Raw genomic sequence first — 24,884 nt, forward strand, 5'->3', positions numbered from 1 at the left:
GAGTCTGACTTTAAAAACACAAAGACTCAAATTCCGAATCTAAAATCCCTGCAGCGAACCCGAGTGACCCGAACCTTCTCAACTCTGCAAATCTATTCAAGGCCTCTCTCAAACTAGGTCTCCATGTGCCATTCTTTCTCTTCTTTCTTCCATCTCTTGTGTTCTTCTCTGTCCCAGGCCCAGTGCCCACCACTGACCGAGCACACAGAATAACCAATCCCCTGGCAGCAGATCCAGTGCCACCCCAGCAGTAGGCGGCTGGCATCGGTGTTGGCCCATTTATTTTGCTGGGTAAGGGGGTTGGGAAACTTCGCTGACCCGAATCAATCCTCTTTCTGAGAGCTCATGAAGCTGTGAAGCTGCAGGGACTTTGGAGTGGAAGGACCGGGCTGCAGGGACAGGATGAACAGTTTAAACATACGTGAAACTTGTTAGATTTACCCCCCTTAGTTAAAAGCATCTGTAATCTGTGTGAGAAATGTCCATGCAGGGGTCTGTGCTCGCTTTGGGGAAATGTCTCGCCTGCTTGGAGTTTATGCGTAAGTAACTTCTCTGTGGTTGAAATCTACATGTGCGCCTATCGCCGCTGTCGTGCATTTGTTTCTGTTTGTTAATAGTTTAGCAGTATACATCATTGTTTCATACTGTCACTGTAAATGTTTCCCTCTCTGTCGGTGTTTCTGGAGCTCATGTCCTCTGTTGTTGTCTCCTTTTCTTCCTCACATCCAGCCCGAGGGGTGGGATTCCGACACTAGGGGATCCGGCAGTGTTTTCATTTTGTTAGTGCAGGAATGTGCAGAGGGAAAAGAAGAGAAGTAGAGGAGGAGTCGTGTTTGATACAACAGGAACGGGGAATGGGGAATTTTGATGGAATTTGAAGTTTTTTTTTTCCTCCCCCAAAAATGTTTCTTCTCTTGTTTTCACCGGAATCACCCAAGAGCGGACACACGAAGCTGGAGGGTTAGACCAGAGTGCTGTGTCCTGCTGTGATTCTCATAAGCTCGGCGACGATCTCTCCTCATAGCAGGGACCCCCGCCCGACTCGCTGCATCTCTTTCTAGGAACTGTGTAATGATTCTGTGCACCCACTCCCCTTCCTCCCGTAAAGTGAAACTGGAGGGTTTTCCTCGTAAGTCGCAGCTCCTTATGGGAATTTGCGGGGGAACCGTACAAATGTGCTGTGTCGCAATGTTCAGGCCATACACGTGTTTGCGCCGTGCATCCTGCATCAGGCTTTGTTTACGCACGTTCGCGCCTGCGTGCTCTTGCTTAGCGTTTTTTATGTACTTACAATAATAACAGCAGAGTCTATAAAGCTGCTTCTGATTAACAGTTTGCACAGTAACGCGATGCGTTTCTCATATGCACTCAAATGTGGTTTTAAGGTACTTTTACTTTTAGTATTTGTAATTTCAGGCAGTGAAAAAAGAAGCTATCACTACACCCGAGTTAAAATTACTTCAAATTTCACATGTAAAACATGATCGTAAACCTTTAAGCGAAGATGCAACACATCATTAACATATTCATGAAAGTAAACTGTCCGGTTTTTGTGCTTATCAGCACTTTTGCCGTTACTTTTTATGCATTTGGCTGATAATCTTCTTATCTTGAATGGAGCACTTGTGTCATTTTCTCATTGAATTCAAGTATCAACAACTCATTCGTGATGTGCTTGATATCATTTGAATGATTACTGACACAGTGCAAAGTAAAACTAAATATTCTTAATATGTTTTTCATTTTTAATGAATTATTTAATGCTAATGTTTGAGCCCTAAACGTTCAAACTTGAACTTGAGACAATACCAAAGAGACAAACTTGATGATCTCATTCAGGGAGGAGGAACATGTGCAGCTGGGGGTCACTGCACATGTGCTGGAGAGTTTTATAACTAATGTTGCGTTAAAGGAGGCGGGGCCAACCCTTCAGATTTTCCCACTGGGTCAGTAAAGTTTTTTCTTTTTCTTTCTTTATTTCTTTCTTTCTGGTGAATATGCAAGGCTATTTTAAGAATGCATGGTAATGTGCTTTACAGATGGATTTGATGTGGGTGTTTTTCATTTGTTGGATATATTTTGACAAAACGTTACAGCAAAGGCAGTGTTTTTTTCAGCAGCCTTAAAATATCAGTGACATATTTTGGCAAGTATGTCATTCATATGTAGTACTGAGCCCAGTTTCCGACTTGGAATTTAAAATTTTTAGCCAGTAATGATGCGGCAAAGAAATGTCTCAGTGCTTCCTAATCTTTCAAACAGCTGGTTTGAATAGTGCAGTGAAATGAAGTGGTGCTGTCAGGAAGGCATGCGTGAAACTAAAATGTCCTTTGTGTTTAAAGTCACACAGTTCTGAGTTTGGATGAACTCAAACAGGAGGTACGATGGCAGTGAAGATTGTGTTGACACAAACTGAATGTTTGTCTGGCGCTGAATAAAACAGGATGTCCTATCTGGTCAAAGCTTAGACAAAAGAGTCTCCCTGCAGGTTCATGAGAAGGCTGACGTAAATAATCATGTGACATAGTAGAAGAGACAGCAAGTCACAGGCAACTTGAGTAACTGTAATCCTGAGGAAGTGTTACCGTCCTAGAGGTGCGATTGGTTTTGCTGAGGCATTAGGGAGTGACTTCCAGTATTTAACCAGTATCACTTACCTCTGTCATGAGACAATCGTGGCTTGACGATGCTGTCAGTGAGCGCATCCTCTCCAGAGGATGATGCCTCCTGATTCTGGTGGTTGTCACCTGTTAACGTGCAGCATAATTCCCTCTGACCAAGTAGACATTTTCATGTACAGGAGATTTTGAAAAATGTTTTAAATTTTATTGACATAAAATGAATATGAGACTATTTGATAATAATTTGAGGCCAATATCTCCCTCAAGCATCAAGTGAAAGAAGCCAGCAACACAACCTTACTAAGACACACAAGGAGGATAAACTAAGACTTGAGTATTGAAACAAACTACAAAAACCCTGTCAGTTTAAGCTGCCGAAGATCAACAAAGCAAACAAAGGATAAAATAATAATTAAACCCTCTTAAAGAAAACTAAAATTCAACAGCAAAACTGTTGAATTACAAAATATCACCACTGCCCCCACTGCCAGAGAAACATGGTGCATTCCAGTTAACAGGTCAGCACTATTTAAATGGGCAGCGATGACCCAGGAGCTGTAATTCAAACACAGCTCGAGTACAGCAGCACTGAAGAAGGTAGCTAAATCTGTCCTTCTCAAAAAGATATGACATGTTATAGAAACATAAAATGTTTTAGGGCTATTTCTTTATTTTGCCTATGTATATTTTAAATGTTGTTCTAAAGGAAGGAAGGCCACATTTTGGGTGCAAGGGGCTGCTGGCGTAACTTTTTTTCAGCCATTTGTAATTTTCTTTTTTTTACTGAAAGACAAAGCAGCAGATCAGTGGAAGTCGTCAGGATCACTCCTCTGAGCGGCATGAATGCGTGTACCACATTATGTAACAGTCCATCTCATGGCTGTTTAGACATGTTGGAAAAAACCAAAGAAGTTTTGTCATGGTGGTGTTTGAGGAAGTCTTGCCAAAGTCAGTGAGGACCGCGAGGTTAAAACCTCAAATATATTACAGGTCCGCAGAAACAAACCAAACCAAAGTAGCTTTTGGTCAAAAGTGAGTCATGATCAGATGCTTTTTGTTATTTGATTTACCGAGGTAATGTGATGCTTAATTTCACGATAAAGGGGTTTTTTTTAACAAAAGAAAGAAAAGCAAATTGGCAGCTACAGTGTTGCTGAAATCTGTCACATTTCTGCAGTCTTCCTGTGGAAACTCACTGAATACTAACCTGAACAGTAAATATGGGGCTAATCCTGCAAGTCATATCTATAAGGGTAGTGAATAAGCCACAAGGGGAACAGAGATCTGAGCAGAGAGAGATCATGTATGTTTTAACAAGCTTTATTTAGGCTGGAAACTGTTCACTACAATTCAATATTTTACTGTTAACAGCAAGACACCCATAGCTAATTGATATTTACTACCTGTTATCATCAAACTTCTTATCAATTCAGTTTTAGTGTTTCATGAACACATGAAGAGCTTAGAAGGAAAGTTATAGACCAATTATTACTCAGTAATTAGGTCAGTATCGCAGTTACTTATATGAAGTAGTTTTAAAATGATTTACATTTTTTAATAACATCCCTAAGAAATTTTACAATTGTAATAATAATTTATTAATCTATCTGCTTACAGGTTTTAGATGACCAGCTTTTCAACGTTGACCCCTATCTGCTTGTGTTTTGTTCTATACTTACCACGCTATCTTTGGAGGCTAGTTAGGTGTAGAAGTTTCAGTCTGGACCGTAGTGGTGGAGCACTGGCCTACTGACTGGTCTTGCACTTGATCCAAATTGTTCTCAGTCTAAATTTGGTCGGGCTGATTCTCCCTTTTCTGCCACGGTGTTGCATCTTAGTGCCAGTGTAATTTCAGAGTGGCTGTGAATGGATGGGAGCAGGATCAGACCACGTGTTGAGTGCTGGTGCTCCGTTAAAGGAATAGTTCCGTGCACAGGGACTCACTGTATGGTCAGGACCAGAGCAGCAATGGGAACAGAGAGATGTTGGCAGTCTAAACACTTCTACATATGCTGAATGTACAGTTTTAGCAGCTCATCCTTTAGTGGTACATCTCCTTAAGAGCTGAGTCATAGTGTTACACTGCTGTGTAGGTCTAAAGGGTTGGGCAGCCCTGGAGCCAAAAACATCTCCAACATAAAGGAGGGAGAGTTAATACCAGGTATGTCAGTAATTATTGTTTGTGCTTGAGGCAACAGCCACTTTTGTGGCTTCATAACGCAGCACATACTGAGCTTAATATAAGCTTACACAAGTTTTAATGAAGTGGAAGTCATTTTTTAAGCATTTATGGAAATGGCTAAAATTTAGATAATATTAGACTTACTTAATATGATAAACCCTCACAAAGCACTATATTTTGGACACAAAGTTTGAGAGAAAAGCCTTGCAGAGGACATGCAAGCTCCACACAGAAACACTCAAACCCTCGCCCTGCGCCAACTGTGCTAAGTATAGCACCACCGTGCTGCTGGTTGTGTTTCATAGTATATATCCACAAATATAATCACTTATTAACTTTCATGTTAAAATACTGCACATTCATAAACATCAACAAATGCTTAAAAAGTACTACTTACTTAACAAAAACCCCCAAAACTACACTTATAAGTCCTCAGTGCCTGAATAAATGTACTGTTTCTTTCCACCACTAGACCCATGTTACTGATTCACAGGACTTTACTCTTTCCCACGATTACTATTTCCTCTTTACCGTCCTGCCTCCTTTAGTTTCTGCTTGAGTTGACTGCTTTTCATTGAAAGGCATGCCCTAAAGGGTATTCTGCTTAATAGTCTCTTTTTACTGTAGATCATGTTGTATCAAATAATACTAAGAGAAGTGAATGAGGACATAAAATTATCAGTAAAGTTTTTATTGAGCTCATAAATAAAAGCCAACTGTTTGTTTGTTTGTTTTGCAAACAGAGGCCTCATCCTCAGCTGGTCATTAGGAGGAATGCAGAAAAGTAAAGTCCATAAATGTACTAGATTATGAGTTTTACATTCTTTTACTTTTATGACCTCTATGCCATACCTTATACAAAACCAACCACCCACATAAATAAATAATTGAATGATAGAATGAATTTGTAAATTTCTAGTTTTGGCATATTCAGTCCTTCATACTTCAAGCCTGAATTCCAAAACTATTGCAGTCCTGTGTAAAATGTAAATAAAAATGTAATGTAATATTTTGCAAATGTCATAAACACATATTTTTTCCACAGTTCCATTTCTAAAACATATCAAATGTTTGTTAAAATGGTAAATTTTCAAAGTATTTACAATTTCAGGAGGGTGGCAACTAAAGGCTGAAAAATGAAGTGAAGTAAAAACAAGCAGGCTGAGGAACATTTTTCTCCTAATTAGATTAAATGGGAGTAGGTCGGTAACATGACTGGGTGTATAAAAAGAGCATATTCGAAGGATAGAGTAGTAAAGATGGGCAGAATCTTCAAATTGTGGAACAATTTCAGACTGATGTCCCTCTGTGTAAAATTGTAAGGACTGATTATCTCATCATCTGCAGTACAAAATGTCATTAAGAGAGGCACGGTTCTCCCTGGACAGGTTGCTGTTCTGTCACAGAGAGACGGACAACCATTCACACTCACATTCACACCTGTGGGCAATTTACACTAACAAGTTAAGCTAACCCCACTAACTGCATGTCTTTGGACTGTGGGAGGAAGCTGGAATACCTGGAGAGAACCCCCCCCCCCCCCCCACACACACACACACACACGTGGAGAACATCCAAACTCCACACAGAAAAGCCCGACCAGATGGTGGATTCAAAGTCAGGACTTTCTTGCTGTCAGACAACAATGCTAAACCACTGTGCTACCTCCTAATATTTCATATAATACAGTATAATATAGTACATTTGTTTAATACTATATTTGGTAATGGCATATAAGAGTAATTCTTAATTATGCCACTTATTTTTGCATATTTTTTTTGTCAGTTTCGGTCCTCCATACAAAATAAACCAGAAATATCAGTTTATGTCACATTATGTAAATGTTGCTTACATTTATTGACCTTTTTTTCGTTATGTGTATTTATTTTTTGAAGTTTCAGTCCTCCCCATGCATATAGCTATATAAATACATTTATTATGGAAATCTTTGCTCCTACCTCTCTGGGTAAATATGAGTATATATGCCTCCCTATGTGTACATATACAAATATGTGCAGTAGGGAAACTACCAAATTTGCCATTTTGGGCGCGGTTTACACCAAACCATTGTCACTGTCCATTCAGCAGTAGCGCGCGCTCACAGGGTGGACACACATGGCTCGTGTTGTTGTTACTCCTGCGATCCACGTGAGCACGAAGCGGCGCTTCCTACTGGCTTGCGTGGGAGAAGAGAAAAAGAGGCTGTGTGGAGACCTTGCACAGTGAAGCCGAGGTACGGGAAAGTGAAGACACCCAGCCCTGGTTGTCACCCACAGGAAGACTTCAGCGTTTTTACGCGGACTGAAGGAGAGGAATCCCTCCCCATGCCCGAGGGTCGCGGTAAGTCTGCGCATTTAAAATATTTGTGTTACACACACATTAAGATTTCGTTCTTTTTTTTGGTCTCGCTGTCCGTCGCTGAAAGGTTGAAGTTTTGCAGCTGTGACTCTTTACAGCAGAGACTGTTATTTATCTGCAGCTGGAAGTCCAGCATCTAGACCGTTTTTCTTTTTCCTCCAGCTTGTGTCAGGGTAGGAATTCATGGAATGTCGCGTTTATGAATTTGGGAAGGAAAAGAGGAGAAAACAGAACACACGTTGTTGAAGAACGGAGACAGTTATTATGAGAATTAGCTGCATGTGACCAACATGTTTTCCCGAACCGTTTCCCTGGAGATGTGTTCAGGCGAATACTCTTGCAGTGTTTTTCCAGCATGGATTTTTCCACATTGTAAGAACTTGCCAGAAGAGCGAAACTTTTTTCCCCCACGACGATTTAAAGAACTTATGTTTCTCGTCAAAAACAACTTAAAAAAAAGAAAAAAAAAGAATTAAATAAAGGTTTAAGCTTCACGAATGTTATGAGTTGTGGCCTTTTGTGTTTTAATAAAAGAAAACTAGATTAAGCAAATTAATAAATATATTTGATCAGAAAATATAAATATTTCTAGAATAATTGTTGCCTACGTTTAAAAACAAGTTATTTAGTTTTGGTTTTGGCATTGCTAGTCTTCCCTACAGTGGAAAATCAAAACATAAAAGTGTCTTTGACAAATTGATTGTTGCTTTTTTAGTTTATCATGGAGCCTTTATTAGCATTTTTATTAAGTCATTTTTTTATTTCGACACTGTATGTCCTCCAAATACGACTATGCGAAGAGTAACTGTGTTTTGTGTTTTTAACAAAAATGAATTGGTCAGAAATATTAGAGGAATTCTACTGTCTTTTGGATTTAACAATGGTTTTTGTGCAGCAAAAGATGTGTTTGTTGCACAAAATGAGAAGTCTGACACCTGAACAGGTATTTGCAGGCTTTTTCCCAGGTTAATTGTTTAGTTAGACATAGTCATTGTTTTTGGCAGTTGCTGCCTTATCTCAGTTTGGAGTCAAACCGGTCCTGTTTTCTTTTGTATCATGTTTAATGTGTCAGCTGGTTTCCATTTGATACTGCATTCCCTGGCTGACTCTTCTATTAGATTGTGCCAAGTATTCAGAACTGGGTATTTCAAGGGTCCACTTGAATCAATAATGCAATAGAAATGAAAAAACTGATAGTGATTTAGTGTTTTGATCTGGCACAAAAAGTCAAATCAACATGTTTAATAACAGTGTGCAGTCTTTATGTGACATGTAATCGGTTACCAGAAAAGGCATGATGAAGTAGGAACACCTAGGAGAAGCATTGCAGCATGACTTCAACCAGAGGGAAGTTACAAAACATATCACATGATCGAGTGAGTGGACGTTCCTTCTGCAGGGTTATCCCATTATGTTTCAAAGTAACCTCAAATACTGAGTCAGGGTTGCGTAGTTCATATGTAACCGATAAACACAATCATTTGTTTTTATGTTTCAGTTTCTTGTTTTTTTCCACTTAAAGCATTTTTGGATTATTAACAAGAAGCCTGCTTACCTTATATCTAAAAAGCATTTAAATCCCAGTCATAATCTTGAGTCACAGAGCAGATGCCCTCTGCCTTGGATGCTGATGGGGACATTAATGTTCTCCAGTCGTCTTGCAGGTGAGCATGAAGCTTTCAGGCATCAGGCATGATTGAAGCCACATATTTGAGCTCACTTTTCCACCTAATGTGCAGTACAGACTATAGTCAAGCTTCCAGGAATTAGTGCATTTTTTCTTTCCTGCATTGTGTCTTCAGCATTACATCATTATATGCTGGATGCTCGGAATCAAAAGCCAGCTCCAGTTTTGTTTTAGAGTCACATTCCTGAGACATTATCACTTCCTTTTATGTTTTTTGTTTTTTGGACAATTTCTTTTGCAAAGAATGATGTCAGAATTATTGCAGTAGAGCTTCTCCCCACCTGTATAAATTTTACTCTATATATTTTATATTATCTTACAAGACTACTTGTAAGCAGAATCAATAATTGCACTAAATAAGAGTACAGTCTTGTCAGCATCCATACTTATCACTGACACTGATGGGACATATTCCTTAAGTATCAAAATATGTTACTTGGCAGTGTCTGAGTGTTTGGTGCTATAAAAGCATCCACATTTAGTGTGTGGGTACTTAGTTTTGCTTGTGGACATTCATTTTTCTATCAAAGTGGTGAAAGATGTCCAAGATAACGTCTTCAGATTGTTTCTTTTAATCCGATAGAAAGCCAAAAACCCTGACAGAGTGGAGAGACGACTTCCTCTGAACAGAATACCTCTGACAAATAAACTGAATAAGTTAGCTTAGGCTTTAAGAAATGTCACATATTCAAAAATAATATTTTATTGTGTTTTCTGGGGTGAATGCTTTTCTTATATATTATTTTCAAATCGTGGGTTCTATATGAACCAAAGTTGAAAACATTTAGCTCCTATACAAACCAAAGCTGAGGCTTTAGTTTGCTCTAAATCGTCCGTTTGAGGCAGTTTATGCCATGGCGAGGTGTCCGTCCACAATAGAGAAGAATTGTTCCCAGAGTATTGGCCAGATTTTTAGAGAAACATGCACCCAGACATCATTAATGGGTGTTTACGAAATTGCAGTCAAGGTCATATTTGCCAGTTTGCAGGCAGAAAGCCTGTGAATAGAGATGGATTGTGAGCTGAATGAGCTATTGTGTCACTGACGTTCTGGTTTCTGCTCCCCAGTATGATCATCTCTGGCATACTGCTGTGGCTGTAAGCACAGAAGCCCCGCCCACCTGGTATTCGAACTTTAATTGTGAAGGTCCGCCAATGAGAAGAAAAGTTGGCTTAACAATAGCTTTTATCTGAGTGGGTGACGGAGTGATATGGAAACAAAAACTTTATGAATTGAACATGTTAAATATACTGTACAAAATGATGTATTTAAAATAAATGACATAGGTACACATATGGCACTAAATAAGAGTACACTGACATAAAAGTGTCAGTGTGCTCTTATGACCAGTTAAATGTTTCAAGTGTTACAAAAGAACACGAGAAAATGCTAAACTGAATTCTTTGGTCTCTTCCAAATAAATAAGCTAGTCATTAATACAAAATCAGTTCTAAATAAAATAGCCGTCTTTGCACTATATCGTTTATTTTGCGCAGATTCAAGCTGTCTTAATTCAAGTGGGCAGTCAGCCTCATATGGATGTGACTTGACCAACAATCAGATATGGTAGTGAAGTGTGACACAGCTGTTCAGCTGTCTCTCTCCACTCCATGTATAGCTAGGAAAGTGCCGTCTGTGGAGTTGATAATGAGGGTCAATTACTTTAATGAGCCACTTAAAGTCGACATTTTCGACTCTGCTTTACTGGCATCGTGTCTTGCCACAGTATATCCTGCCTTTGTGGAAACATGCCTTCGATGCAGTGTGGAGTGCGGACTGCTCAGCTTCTTTGCCAGGCTTCAAACAGCCAAAATATCTCCACACTACTGAATTCCTCTGACCCTTCTTTTCAACACCTCAACTTTTGATCCTTGGGCTGTGTGAGTCAGGGCATCGTGTTTGGTGACACTGTCACTCCAGTTTTCATTTACACTTTCTGCTGTCATTTTGTCTTTTGTCTCGTTCACACTCCTAACATGCTGGTGTCTGCGGCTGCAGCAGCTCAAATATTAGCACAGGCGCTTCTCCTACGCTGTATGTGTCAGCCTAACCCAATGTGGCTTTACTGCTTTCCCAACAACATGTTCGTTCTGGCACAGCACAATTCTCAATGAGTTCAGTCAACTTCATAATGACCATATTGTCTCATATAGCTATCAAAATTATTTTAGGTTAAATATTTAATTTTATCCAGCTCTAGTATACGGTAGATTAAGTGTTCTAGTGAAATTGAACCACTGATCTGTGAGCATGTAGCTTGTTAAAAACTGTTTAAAATAGTTTTTCCGCATAATAAGTTTAGCGTGAAATTTGCTGTACACCAGTTTTTCTGCTGGGACCTAATGTGACACATTCAGACTTTGCATGTACTGAGGAACAGTTGAGTTTTCCTAACTTGAAAAACTGGTTCCCTGCTCATTGTTAATTTTCTCATGGGTTGAACGCAAACAGGTGGTTGTAGCCTGTGCGGGCCTGTCCTCTTGGGTGGATGCTTGGAGGATGAAAATCATCACAGCAGACTGCATTACTCATAAAATATGTAATTGTTAATATAAATGGGAATGGTTGATGGTGCAATAACCAACGGCAAGCCCTCTGAAATGTTTACTGTATGTGTTCTGTTGGGTTGTCGTCTTCTGTCCTGGACGTGTTTGAGCAGAGCCTGAAGATGCTGACAAACACTGTCACACATTTGTGGGAAATGTGCAGTCTGACACCTCAGACCAATGAAAATGCCTGAGCGAGGTTTATCACAATTCACAATTCTGGGAAGAAAGTGTGGGTGCCTTTAGCGCTCACAGACAAGCACATGTAAACACCTCGCATGTAGTGGACAGGGTGACAGTTTGGGAGATATTCTTACTGATATTTTCACAGGATTTAAACCTTTTTTTTTTTGTTCCCGTCTGTGTTAATGAGGCTCAATGTGTGTGTCCAACAAACAAATTTCTATGTGCGTTTTACCATCTGAACACATCCTTGCAGAGGGCTTCCCGAATGGCTCAGTTAATCTGTCAAGGGAGCAGGGCCTCAGGAAGAAGGGTGGGGTGAAGATGAGCCTCGAGTTTTGAGCCTGTCATGGAGCTGTAGTGTCTTTGGCATATTCATTAACTTGTGCTTGTATGACTAGAGTACTTTTCCACTTTGGTTACATCCTCTAATCCAGAGCTGTGTAGAAAAAAAGAAGAAGGTGGGACTCCCTCATTTGACTGCTTATCAGCTTTTTCAGCCGCTGTTTGTTTATTGAATGCTCAGCATGTTGTGCTGATTTGGCTCTGGTCCTGAGCTTCAGACTACAGGTGGATGTTGCCTCTTGTGTTTGATGTTTGATGCTTTTCTTTGAGCCTGCACTGAAGGTGAACTGGGAACCCATTCAAGCTTTCTGTTTCCTAAAATGGTTATCTCAGAAATGTTCTTTTAAATGCATTAAGTCAGTGTCTAACATGGAGGTGCCTGAGCCTGTGTCCCGCTGACAAAAGTATTGCAGTATTTGTACATTTACATTATTGTGGACCTGATGTCTTTGGCGACATTCCAGAGAAAAAAGTGGATTTCTGTTCAATTGAGACAAATATTTCTTTCTGCTGGAACTTCACATTAAAAGCATTTACCTGGCAAATGTTTAGTTCACTTTTAGTATAAACTAGTAATAGTAAAGAGCTCAGGTCTTGGAGACACAAGACCTTTTGTCAGTTTTCAATATCCGATCAGCTTGTAGTATTGCTTGGAATAATTTAGCAGACATAGCAGGCAAAGGCGAGAGACAGACAGTCGCAGTCTGGATTCAAACCCAGGACCTTCTAGCTGGTGCTAACCATCGCACCACCGTACCCCCCAGCCCCAAGTAACAGATGAACAGGAGAGTGAAACTCGAGTGCTTTAAACTAAAGCACAATCTTCTTTTAAGGTCTCTACCACGGAGCAGGATAATTTACGGTAGATATCCTGTCATATAACTCCATGAGAAATGCTTCCAAAAGGCACAAACGCAGGCTGGAAGCCTTATACTCTGCTGTGGATAAAGACACAAACACCTGGAGACGTGACGGCCAAGTTGTTATACTTGTTCTATTTCTCTGAAGTCTTCTTTAAAGCCTCCCTCTGCATAAATGCAGCTGATGTGTTGTAGTGCAAAGTCTCTGCAGACGAGTCCACACACTCACAAAAAAATCTCCAGCCATTCGGACAACAGCACGGACCTTTGGACTCACTCTCTATGATGAAATTTGCATCAATCAGACCGTAGTGGACTTATGGATGCAGAACGTATAATCAGTGTGAAAAATTCCCAACCCATAAATTTGTTGGGAAGGAGGAAATCATCCACAGAGGCCAAAACTGTTTTGTGTACCAAGCTGTAAATATGCTTTTTAACTTTGTTAAACTTTAACATGAGAGTCCCAAGAAGAAGAAGGAAAGAAGCTGCACTTTTGGCACTTCCCTGTTGGCTTCATATTTCATTTCACATTTAAACATTGACTCATCTGTCTAGAATTCAATATAAAAACATATATCTTTCACTTGTTTTGGTCCCTGAAGCTGAGTACAAAGAATTAACATTCGCAGCATTCACACACCTTCCAACAAAAAAACACCTACATCTCACACGACTAAATGATTGGTGGCACACACTGCCAATGATCTGAATCTAAATTAGCTTTTTTTTCTAGGCTGGTGTGAACCTTGTGGCTTTCAGTAGCTTTTATTATTAACTCAAGCTGTGGTATTATAAGTTGTTTGTGTGCAGCTATGCTTTCCAGCCATAGTGAATGCAGGATTTGTGCCAGCGTGCTTGCATGCTACTGCACTGAGCACTAGAGCAATGGTGGGACTCTGTGTATGTGTGTGTGTTTGTGAGATGCCTCATTTCCATCCAGTGCAGTGTGTAACAGTCATCCTTTGGTCCCTGTACTCTCAAGGCTTTAGCCTCCACAAAGCGCACTTTGTCACTGTTAATAGGCCGGGGCCTGCAGCTGGGGTGCAGTAAGCAGCGGCCCCTTCTTGTTGCTCTCACCCTGCCAGAGGGGATGATGCTCAACTGGACTGAGATCTGGGGAATTTGGACACCTTCAACTCTTTTTCATGTTCTCCAAACTACTTAAAAAATTTGGAGTATGGTAGGGCATTTTGTCCTGGTAACTGAGGCCAGAAATGCCCTAAACTAATTCAAGATCGAGCCTAATACTATTTCATATTTGCTGGGAGATATTTTAGTATTCTTAGAGTATGTGCATAGTGGGATAGACTTGTAAGGTGCTAGCTTTACCGTTTGTCAGAACTTCTGTTTCAGTCAGAATAGTCTTTGCTGTGCATGTTTAACCTGTTTGAACCGTAGCATCAAACCTCACCAGGCTACACAGGTTTTATCACTCTGGTGTTTGGCAGTTAAACGTGTTCTTCTTTCAGGTGCATTACTTCAACTTTCAGAAGGTGTTAGTGCAATACATATTACCAGACACGGGTAAAAACAAGGCAAAAGATACATTTTTGGAGAAGGAAATGGTTAGATGTTGTTAGATACAATGCAGTGGGTATTTAACAGTCATGAGCATCAGTAGGCTCCAGCTGACCATCCTGGCCTTCCTACAGTGCATCTTGCTGCCATTACTTCCAAAGGTAAATAATGCTGCTATCTGTCCACAAATTGTTAAAGAAAATCAGTCTAATTCAGACTAGGCTGCCCCCTTCCACTGCCACTATGATCCAGTTGCAATGCTCACACTCCCATTGTGAGCCAGTGGGCAGTGGTCAACAAGGCCGTGGCTCACACAAACATGTTCTTATTACATTTTTGCATTTGGTCACAGGCCTCTGCAGTGTGACAATGCCGGGCATTCTTTAAATCAATGTCTGGGTAGGTCTCAAGAGCGACGACAATAGGCGATTGTTTTCAGAGTCTGCTCCAGTCCACAGAGATGTCACACTCGAGGACTCTGTCATATAAACTTTATAGGTGGGGGCCATCAGATGAACCAGTTATCCAGTGTGGTGCATTTGTGTGAATAGATTTCAGTGGATCAAAGTGATGACCAAAACAAAGCAGGTGGTTAGATTTAATGATGAGCACATCATCATTTCCTTCAGTGCCCTAAATTACAATTGTTAGCCACGTTCTGTCTTCAACCTTTTACTGGAATTTATTTTCTGAAAATAAAAATTAAAAATCTTGATAATGCATTGATGATGCTGCAAGAAGTGCATGTTTTTATTTTTTTGGGTGAAAGCTATGTCTTTTATCGGTTAATACTGTGCATTTAATTAGTTTTAAATTACAGGTTTTGCATGCAATCAGAGTAATTCTAGTTAAGTAACACCAAGCTACCAGCAAATCTGATCATCACTTCATAAGTCACGTATAAACATTTTAACAATAAAGTCTCTGACACTTAAAAATGCACAGGTGTATTAACAAACATCATTGTTGACTGATAGTAACCAAAACTGTATGGATAATCATAAAAAAAAATTCTTATTTTGATGGGGAGCCAGTGTGGGGAAGTCAAGGTTTTGGTCTCGTCTTGGTGTCTGATTGTTTGCATGTCTTTGTGTCCCTGCAGTGTTTCCTGTGTGGCGTGGGATCGGGGCCAGTAGTGGCACTGGGTGGAGCCAGGGCTGGGCGCGCTGCTTGAGATGGGACCCGAACAGAACAGACTTAGCGGCCAGAATCCCGGTGTTTGACTACCCCGTGTGGCTCGTCCTCTGCCGTGGGGGGCGAGCCAGGCTCAGGGAAGTTTGTCAAAGAGGGAGGGGTGCCATCAGGCTTCCCGCAGACATGCTTAGCTTCAAACTTCCTCAGCTCTTTGACATCCACCAAGTCCCCAAGGTAAGAAAGTAACCTGGTGTATCCAGGTCCGGTCTGTTAGGACCGTATAACTGATGGGAAAATGGGAAAAGGAGGTGGGTTGGCTCTATTCCTTTGATGAAGGTATTCTTCTTAAACTCTTATTAAGGACTAAGAGGTGAATGTAAATACATATGAGACGAATAAGTAGCCCTCCACTCAAGTTTAAGCATTTGTGGCATTGCACAGCATTACAGAAGGTTAATTGCAGAGAAGCTGCAGTGCTCTAATATTATTATTATTACTATAGACATCAGTTATTTCTAGAAGTCTTCAGAGAAATGATTTTGTCAATAGTCGTGTCTATAAAGCCAAGCATGCATTCTTCTGTTTATGTAATGCATGTTTATTTTTTCTTACCGTCTTATGTAACGGCAGGAAATGCTCAGGTTTGTCTGTCAGGATATGACCCGCCTGACGAATGACTCGAGCCTCAAACAATAGCGATGCCAAGAGAGATATTTTTATGCTGTGTAGTCTTTCAGTTTGTTCCATCTAAATGAGCCTATGATGCGCTACAGATGAGTTTGCAACCTATTTTTTTCTTTTTTCTTTTTTTTGCTTTTCTTGTAGTATGATAATTATTGTTTCATCAGGTTGCATCATTTAATCAATGCACAGGCACAGCAGAGAGTAATATGTTTTAAATATGGGTTTTTTTCTGAAGGGAGGGGGAGAAAAATTATTAATTTAAATGGTTTGTTTTAGTTATTTGTAACTAGGGCTGTTCGATATAACGATATATATCGGATGATGATATAAAAACGTCTATCGTTTCATTTTACACTATCGTTTGTTTCGTGGTGTCGCAAAATAAGCTGTTTACGGCAATATTTTTTCATCGTTTTGACGGTCACTGTAGTGGCTATATTAATTTCTTAAAGTTCTCTCTTTCTCTTATATTTAATATAACCACACTACGAACGGACAAGCGCCTGTTTTTATGCGTTGTGGTTAGCAACAACGACGGTAACAGCATCGCGTGTCCGCTTGTTTATGTTCCACATAAACCTTTCACAATAAAGCTCAAGATCCTGTTGAGACTTTTCAAAATAAACTGAATCACGTGAAAGAGCAGATTATTTACGGATGAGAAGTAAAAAAGAGCCGCCAGGTGTTAAAAAATAAACCTTAGACTAAAACGTTAGAACAGGCTTTTCCCCGCAGCACGCCGTGTAATAAATACTCACAAAGAAAACGGCGGCCGTTACAACTTATGTCTAAAAATGTATAGTTTCATGCATCGGTTAAAACACTCGACTCCAGCTACATGACGCGCAGCTGGAAACACTTCCCGCAAGACGAGCTACCCGAGATTCACAGAATTTACAGAAAATGTTACATTTTTGTGATTTATATCGTTATCGGGACGATAGAATTCTTATATCGGGATATGAGATTTTGGTCATATCGCACAGCCCTATTTGTAACTAGTTTTAATTTTGTCTTAAAACTTTTGAAAGCTCCTAATTGCAATATTTTCACCACACCCTTAAAAAATGACCACAGTGTGCTACACAGAGTCTAAACTGTGTGGTAAATCCACAGACATTTAGGATTTTGTCTCACTTAACCTTGATGGTAAATTGCATAATATTATTTTTATACCTCCGTGTTTGTATTTTTACTTCAAGGCTTTTATTTGCTTCCAAAAATACACTGTATTCACAACAAATACTAATTTAAGTAATGCAGAAGAAGATCAGGATTTCATCATGTGATTACCTCCGAACCCTGACCCACTGCACCTTGCAGCCTTGCAGACATACAGCCAGTTTCACATACACGCATTAAGCCCAGTCATAGACTTAAAGTAAAGAAATCTCAACTGAAAGAAGTTTAGTTTAAGATTAGGCTTAATCCATGTCTCGGAAACTGAGCCATAGTGTATTTGCACACAATGGTTCTGCCATATGAGGGTTAATCTTCACACTTCAGCAGAAAAAAAGTGTGGTAGCTGATTGTGGCTGTGAGACTCTCAGCAGGAGCCAGAGCCCTGCAGTTCGAGCATCTGCTTTGGCTGCCGTCCTCCCTTCTGTAGTGACCTTATCTCATAAGTGACAAATAGTTTACGTGCAGCAGTTCTGCAGCATGGTTTCCAGCCATGAGTTCAGTGTGAAGACTAAAATTAGGCCCTTGGTTTTCTGTTATTAGAGTTTAAAGAGGTTTTTTTTTTTAACATCTAAAAGCAATCAAAACTGTTGCTGGGATCAGCAACATATACTCTAGTTATATTGTTCTACTTTATTTTTTGAGTTGTGTACAGTCCGGTAATACCTGTAAAAACCGACAGCCTTTAATATAAAGCTTGCAGGGAACCTGGTGTGATGAATAAAGTAAATCTCAAAAACCTAATCATAAAATCTAACATGTTGCCATCGACCTGAACTTTCCCTTTAACTCGCTGTAGTCTGTGCTGTACTGTAATCTGTTTGAACTGGCAGTGATATTAGAGCCCTCCTGCTAAATATTTACATAGTTGTCATCTTTGTTTGTCTTAACATCTTTTCCTCTTACAACATCCAGATGGATCCGGTCATGGATGTTTTACCATAAAGAAACAAGTTTTCACTACAGTATGTAGTGAAAACAGTGGGGGAACTATATACAGACACTTTAAGGGGCTAGATAAAAATAATTACCACCAGTAAAGTTCTTCTACATATTTTTTTACTTTTTTCTGTAGTTTTTGGTGCAAACTTGGCTTTTGTGGAAATGATCATTGTTTTTTAACATTTCTTCCACCACAGATTGATGAAAATATAAAAATATCAACATTTTAATGATGACTATCAAAAGGATCTGATAAGGTTTTATATTTAGAGGAAAGTGAAAATGAACATGTTTATTTATTTAATTTTTTAAATACTGATATTGGCCTCAGAAACCCAGCATCATTAGGACTGTAGTGTAACTAAACGATACAGTAGTTCTGCAAACTCTCTGCGACTTACTGATGAAGTTTGATGATCAGTTTTTCCTTTTCGAGGATTGGCTGAATTTCACACCTGTCACCTGGATCGTCTGCTTGCTCCGCAGGTGTTCAGGGAGGACAGCATCATCTCTGGATACCGTCACCCAAGGAGCTCAGCACTGGACTGTATCCTCAGCAGCTTCCAAATGAACAACGAGACGATCAACATCTGGACCCACTTCCTCCCAACATGGTGAGTTTTGTGTCCTTTCATATACACCAGACTTGAACAAGTCTAGTTATATTCATGATCAAAGCAAGAGGTAAAGTGAACATTTGTCAGCGTTCCAGCTGTGTAAACACGACAGAGTTTCTAAGGATCACTGAAAGTCAGAGATTTAAAGATGTAATCTTGAAAATTCTGATAGTGCTGGAGAGAAAAACAGACAGGTGGGGAAGTGTGGAGGCTACATTTGCAAAATTCACTAAGTCTGAGTCAAAATACACAAGAAAAGTCAGAGAGCTTTGAAGCTCACAGGAAGTCGGAGAGAAGCAGTGACATTGCTAATTGAGAAACACAGTTACAGAGTACTTCTCTTAAGTAAATCTACAACCTGGAAACAGAGATGCATATGCCAACATATTACATGGCAGCATCAGTTACATGTACCTGTATGGAGTCACATTTTTATATATATACATTTTTAATTTGTTAATTTTTGTAGGTACTTTCTGTGGCGTTTCTGCGTTCTCTGCTCTACCCTGAACTTCCTGACTGACAGCTACACCTGGCCCCTGCTGGTGTACATGATGCTCATCTGCGTTTACCCCTTCACATCCAGCTGTGCACACACCTTCAGCACCATGTCCGCAGAGTCCCGCCACATCTGCTACTTCTTTGACTACGGAGCTCTCAGCCTTTACAGCTTAGGTAAAGAAACCCCCGTTGGTGGAGTCCTAAAAGCATTTTTAATGTTATTGTAGATTACCGAGAAACAGGACGATCTTGAAATCATAAAGAGGAATTGGTAGCTCTTTTCACACTCCTCTGAGACCACACTTTATGACACTCTATTTTGATTGTTTCCCTGAACAATCCCAAGGGGACACAGTGTGTCATTTTTAAGAAGCACGCCAGCACTGCAGAATCAGAGGGATGTGATGTCTAACACCACGGTGTCATCACTCTGTGATATTGGCTTTGCTTCTTACACAGACATCAGTTCAGCTCTGTTACCTCCCCGTCTGCCTTTGTTAGATAAAAACAGATTGATAAGGTAAAAAACAACACTAGAGAAGACAACAAAAAAATGTCTATATAAAATAAGTAACTACTTAGCAGATCTGTGTAAAAAGCAGAATGAAAACCTTAACTTTGAAGTAGTTGTGGATTATAAGCAGATTATTTTGTCCCAATTTTTTTTTTTTTTGTTTGTTTCTGGGAGACGTTCTGAGCTGTCATATAATTTTTACCCCTCAGCTGTGAAAAGTTGATGGGGTATTGTCATCATCCTGCTTGGGTGGGAGGCGGGTGGTCAGTGTGGACACCCACCTTTGTGAACACAATAACTAAGAAGTTTGATCACTGGTCAGAGGTCAGGTTTTCTGAAAATCTTGTGACTGTAATAACTCAAGAAGGAAGTCACCTAGAATTGATACCAGATACTTGCTATAGCAAGCTATGGTCTTCATGAGTTCTTTTTCAGCTTAGAGAGCAGCTACATGCAGCAAGAAATATCATGAGATTTCACTTTCCATTAATGTGTCACATGGTTTTGTGTCATCCTGTCTCAGTTTGAGTTGTCTGAGTTACAGTAAGCTAAAGCTACGTTACTTCATGGGTCATGCCACCCGAGACAAAGTCTTCTTTCTGAGCAGAGAAGAAGCAGCAGGATGAGCATTTGGAGGTGAGCTCTGTCCAGGCTGGTTGTAGGTAGTAAATCTTTGTGCACAGGGGGGTTGAATGCAAAAGTCCTGACGCCACAGCGGTGTTTAATGTCTGGGGTTGTATTTTGTTTCTTTAGCGCGTGATAGCGCTACTAGGTAACTAAATATCAACGGAGGAAACAACGTAATGCTCAGAATGTCATCTCTTTATCTTTTCCATCTTTGAACTACGTGAAGGAAAGAGGTTTGTTTATAGACCGTCTCTCTATCTCCTGGTAAATAAATAAATGGTTGTAGATTCCACCTTAAGAAAACAGTTTAGAATATAACACACAGAATAATTTAGATTTAACGGGTAAAGGCCGAGGTGCTTGAAACACTCCAAACCACAGTAAAGTCAGACAGTTTGAGGTGGTTCTGTTTTATGAAACACATTTAACAGGCTGATCAACCATCATGCATCTTATTAAGGATGACTGTTTCTTTATTAAGGTCTAGCCATAATAGTGCAGGCATGCTATACTAAGAGATGAAACGTTGCTTTCTTTCTCCTCTAAACTGTTTGCATGGTAAGTTCCATTCCACAGTAATATTCAAAGCATTTTTGCTTGTGTTAGCCTTTGAGATTATATGGAAATCAGACATGCCTCACACTCAAAGCACATGGAAACAATGTTACTCTCCTTTCTGCCACCGTCCTGAAAGATGGATCGGGTTTTATGGCTCCAGTATTTGCTTGACTTCATAACCAGCGCTCCTATGAATAGTATTTCCCTCCCGCATGCACCTGCCTTTACAAAGGAATTTCCAGAAAAAGGGAACTGAACATTCCTGTTTTTTAAGGAAGGTTTGCTTGTTGCGCAGCTAAATAAGTATAAATGCAACTAGTATAAATGAATATCATTTTCAGAAGTTGAACATTTTCATTGGTCTTTGGAAACTTTCTATGAATCTAAGATACTGAGTTCTGATATTTAATGAGAAACAATCCATTTACATAAAAATTAAAACTCAAAAGCATCAAATATTTCACCTTATTTTTAATAAATATATAGTATATTCAAATTAACTTTAAAAAATAATTTATGAAAAAAAACGTATCTATTTTTTAAGATGCACTAGTTAGTACAAGAAGACATATTGATTGATATACTGCACATGCATTTCAGATTATCTGTCTATATATATATATATGATCTCTGTACCATATATAGAATCCCACCAGCCAAACCAGCAGTTAAACATTAACTGAGGGCCTCTTAGAAGTCCTGGGGGTTTTTTGGGGTTTTTTTTGTTTTGTTTTTTTGCCCATGGCTGGCTCACTAGTAATCTACCACAAAGCTTCTTAGGGCCAAGATTTACCCAGTTTAAAATGCTCAGAAGTCCATCTCAGGAATAAGATCAGCAGGCGGTGTCACTGCAGGACACCCTCGGTGGTCGCAGGCAGAGCTTTGATTGTGGCGTTTCTCCAGAGAGAAAGATCAAAGCTACTTATTTGGGTTACAAGTCCCACATACATTATGCACTGTTTTTCTGCTTTATATAACAGTCTTTGATTTTAGTTAACAGCCTCATTTAGTTTCAAAGATCTCTATGACATGCTTCTCTTTCTGCTTTGATCTTTTTTAAAGTATTTGAAGTAAAAGTCACCAGTGTAATATTAATTAATTTAAAAAAAATTGTAAAATGCTAATTTTCTTACTTTGGTGAACCCCCATTGTTTTTGTTTTTAGTTGTTGTTTTTTTTTAAGACACTGTTGCATAAAGTTGCAGCTTTCAATTTTTTTGTGTGCTTTGAATCTATTCTTTAATTTGGGGGGGGGAACGTCGCAGGTATTTTGAGGATTAATAACAACATATTTAAAATAAAAGTTTCACTGTCTCAATTTCTGTAGCTGAAATTCTTTGTCTGACATTATTGTCCTGCAGTCAGAATGAAATATATTATTTATCAGCTGTTAGTTGTTCAAACTAAACTTTTAAAGGCTTCTCTCGGGTCAGTTGATGTAATAAATATTTTTAATTTCCTGTTTTAATTCAGGATGTGCCATAAGCTACGGATACTACGTCATGCCAGAGTGTTGGGTGAACACTTGGCTTCATCAGCATTTTGTTCCCATTGCCATCGGAAACACGGTGTTCTGTACCAGCCTGTCCTGCTATTCCAGGTAAGAAGCTGATGTTTACATCCTCTCTGTCCTCAGGCTTGCTTAGAAAATTCAACTTTGCAGGACACTGGCACTAGAGGCCTGGAGTTGCCTACCCCTGCTCTACACCTTCCTTGCCCCAACAGTTTGCCTTAACTCCATTTTTTTCATGTGTAGTGTACTGGTATGTTTAAAGAAAGAGGTATTTCAGGAAATTCAGTAATCTATCCTGTGTACAGTAACGAAGCAAAATAGAAATCGTCCATGCCTGTGGCCCAGCTAAGGAGCCACCTGCAAAAGCCAAATATTTAGAATTCAGAATAGTTTATAGGACACTTTTAAGGCTGGTACTCTTGCCAGCTCAACAGTGCGTGCTTGAAGTGAGAGCTCCCCCTTGGCCTTTCATCTTATGAGAAGAGTCTGTCTATAATGAGAATAGTTTAGTTTACTTAGGTTTGAACTTGTTTGCCTTCTTCCTCTCATACTGACAAATATACTGCTTCTGAATGGAGTTTGCATTGGTTAAATACTACAAATATTTTAGTGAACCTTGTCCAAATCTCCTGAACTTTATCAGGACAAACTTCAGAAGGGTCACACTAATATATAATCTTCTTTTACTCACACTAACCCGCCCCCATTTTGCATCCTCAGCGCTTTGGTGTCTTTTAAGTCAAATGTAAATGGCCTGATCCTAATCTGCAACAGTATTTGATTTCTGTATTCTTTCAGTGTCGTAAACACAGGGTGCACCAAAGCCAAGGAGTAATATGATTAGATGGACTTACACTTGCATAGCTGTAGTGCTTACATTAGCTTCTCGACAGGTTGTGCTGAGACACGCTACTTTGAAAGGCAAGGAGATGACAAAGTGAAATGATCGCTGCCCTCTGTTGGCCTCTGCAGGTTCCTGGAGTTGCAGTTCCCAAAGAGAAGTAAAGCCCTTCGGACCATAGCATTTGTCGTCCCGTTTATTTTTGACACTGTCCCTCTGATTTACAGGGTAAGTCCCATTAAAGGAGACTGAAAAGTGAAGTGATGGTGCTCACACTCTCTCAGCTCACAGACTTTCACTGTTTCTGACTTTCTACAGCATTTCTGTGTTTAGATTTTTATAAAATCAACTAATATATAATCTTCTTTTACTTATCAGTCTTCTTATTCTTATTGTGATGAAATGGAGGGTAGCTCAACTCGTACTCGATTACACCATAGCACATACACAAAGGTGATGATTCCTTTTATTAATTAATGATCGATATGAAAGGCTGGTCCTGTTCGTTCTGCTGGCCTGTGCTTTCCTCCTGTTTCATTTTTAGGGCTGGCACCAGTGAAAAAAGAGAGGGGGGGGGTTATATTGGAAGATTCTCAGCTTTTTCTCTTTTTCATCTCGTAAAGGTTTTATTTTATTTCTTTGACACTACAAAGGAGCTGGAAATTGGAGGAAAACCACAGTGTGGGAGTTGCAGACTGTGTGATGTGTTTGTCGTTTCATATCCCGGGCTGTATATATCTGGAGGCAGTAGATTCTTCTCTATATCAAGCTGCTGAGTAATTGAGTTCAGAGTTTGCTCCGACATCTGAAAGGAAGAAAGTGGCGTATAATACACTTGCATAATTGCATTCTTCTCTTACTTAATTTGACCTTAATTTCCACTCTGAACAAGTATCTTTTTCAAAAGCCACAGCTTGTGTTGGTCTGTGTTTGTTTGTGTCATTACATAAACGCTGATAAGTGCCACTCTTTAATAATGTAATAGGACTTTGGCTCACTATCCCAGAATCTGATTTCCTTTGTTAATCTAATACAAATGTCTGCCATCAGTTAATTCCCCTAATCACTCTCATTGGTTTATGCATTATGCAAGTCACTTTTCTGTCTGGGTCAGTAATGCTCCGACAATCAGTGTTAATCTGTGTTTAATCCAATAATAGAACCTGTTTTTTTCCTGTGTTTAGATTCTCCTGTGCTGCGGTGGAAGCTGCAGTCCAACCGGCGCCTTGTCCAATCACTGTTACCACCTCCTCTTCGCCTTCCTCACTTGTTTTCTGTTTACCGCCCACCTCCCGGAGAGGCTGGCCCCGGGGTGCTTCGACTACTTCGGTATGTCCTTTTGTGGCTTTTCCTGACTTAATGCCAGTTAAAAGATGAAGAAAAATAACCAAATGAGTCACATTCAAATTCAAGTGCATGTACAAAAGCTTTTGAAGTTTTAGAAGCCTCTGTTTTTATTGAGTTAGCTCCA

The 24,884-nt window shown here is 39.7% G+C and overlaps 1 protein-coding gene across 2 annotated transcripts in view; it reads left to right on the forward strand.

Annotated features, from left to right (window-relative positions):
- Window positions 1–325: 325 nt before the first annotated feature.
- paqr6 (progestin and adipoQ receptor family member VI) overlaps window positions 326–24,884 on the forward strand; it is a 29,582-nt gene continuing 5,023 nt past the window's right edge. Inside the window, exons 1-8 of one of the 2 annotated variants that reach the window (XM_063485045.1) lie at window positions 1,057–1,129; window positions 6,892–7,143; window positions 15,407–15,672; window positions 18,730–18,857; window positions 19,330–19,535; window positions 22,533–22,659; window positions 23,545–23,641; window positions 24,598–24,742. In XM_063485045.1, coding sequence (XP_063341115.1) covers window positions 1,072–1,129; window positions 6,892–7,143; window positions 15,407–15,672; window positions 18,730–18,857; window positions 19,330–19,535; window positions 22,533–22,659; window positions 23,545–23,641; window positions 24,598–24,742 — 1,279 coding nt within the window. In that variant the 5' untranslated portion in view covers window positions 1,057–1,071. Of the gene's footprint in view, window positions 540–1,056; window positions 1,130–6,891; window positions 7,144–15,406; window positions 15,673–18,729; window positions 18,858–19,329; window positions 19,536–22,532; window positions 22,660–23,544; window positions 23,642–24,597; window positions 24,743–24,884 lie in introns of those variants that run through there. The other variant, XM_063485046.1, reaches the window with a different exon arrangement.

Source organism: Pelmatolapia mariae, linkage group LG10_11, assembly GCF_036321145.2.
Source record: "Pelmatolapia mariae isolate MD_Pm_ZW linkage group LG10_11, Pm_UMD_F_2, whole genome shotgun sequence".
NCBI lineage: Eukaryota > Metazoa > Chordata > Actinopteri > Cichliformes > Cichlidae > Pelmatolapia > Pelmatolapia mariae.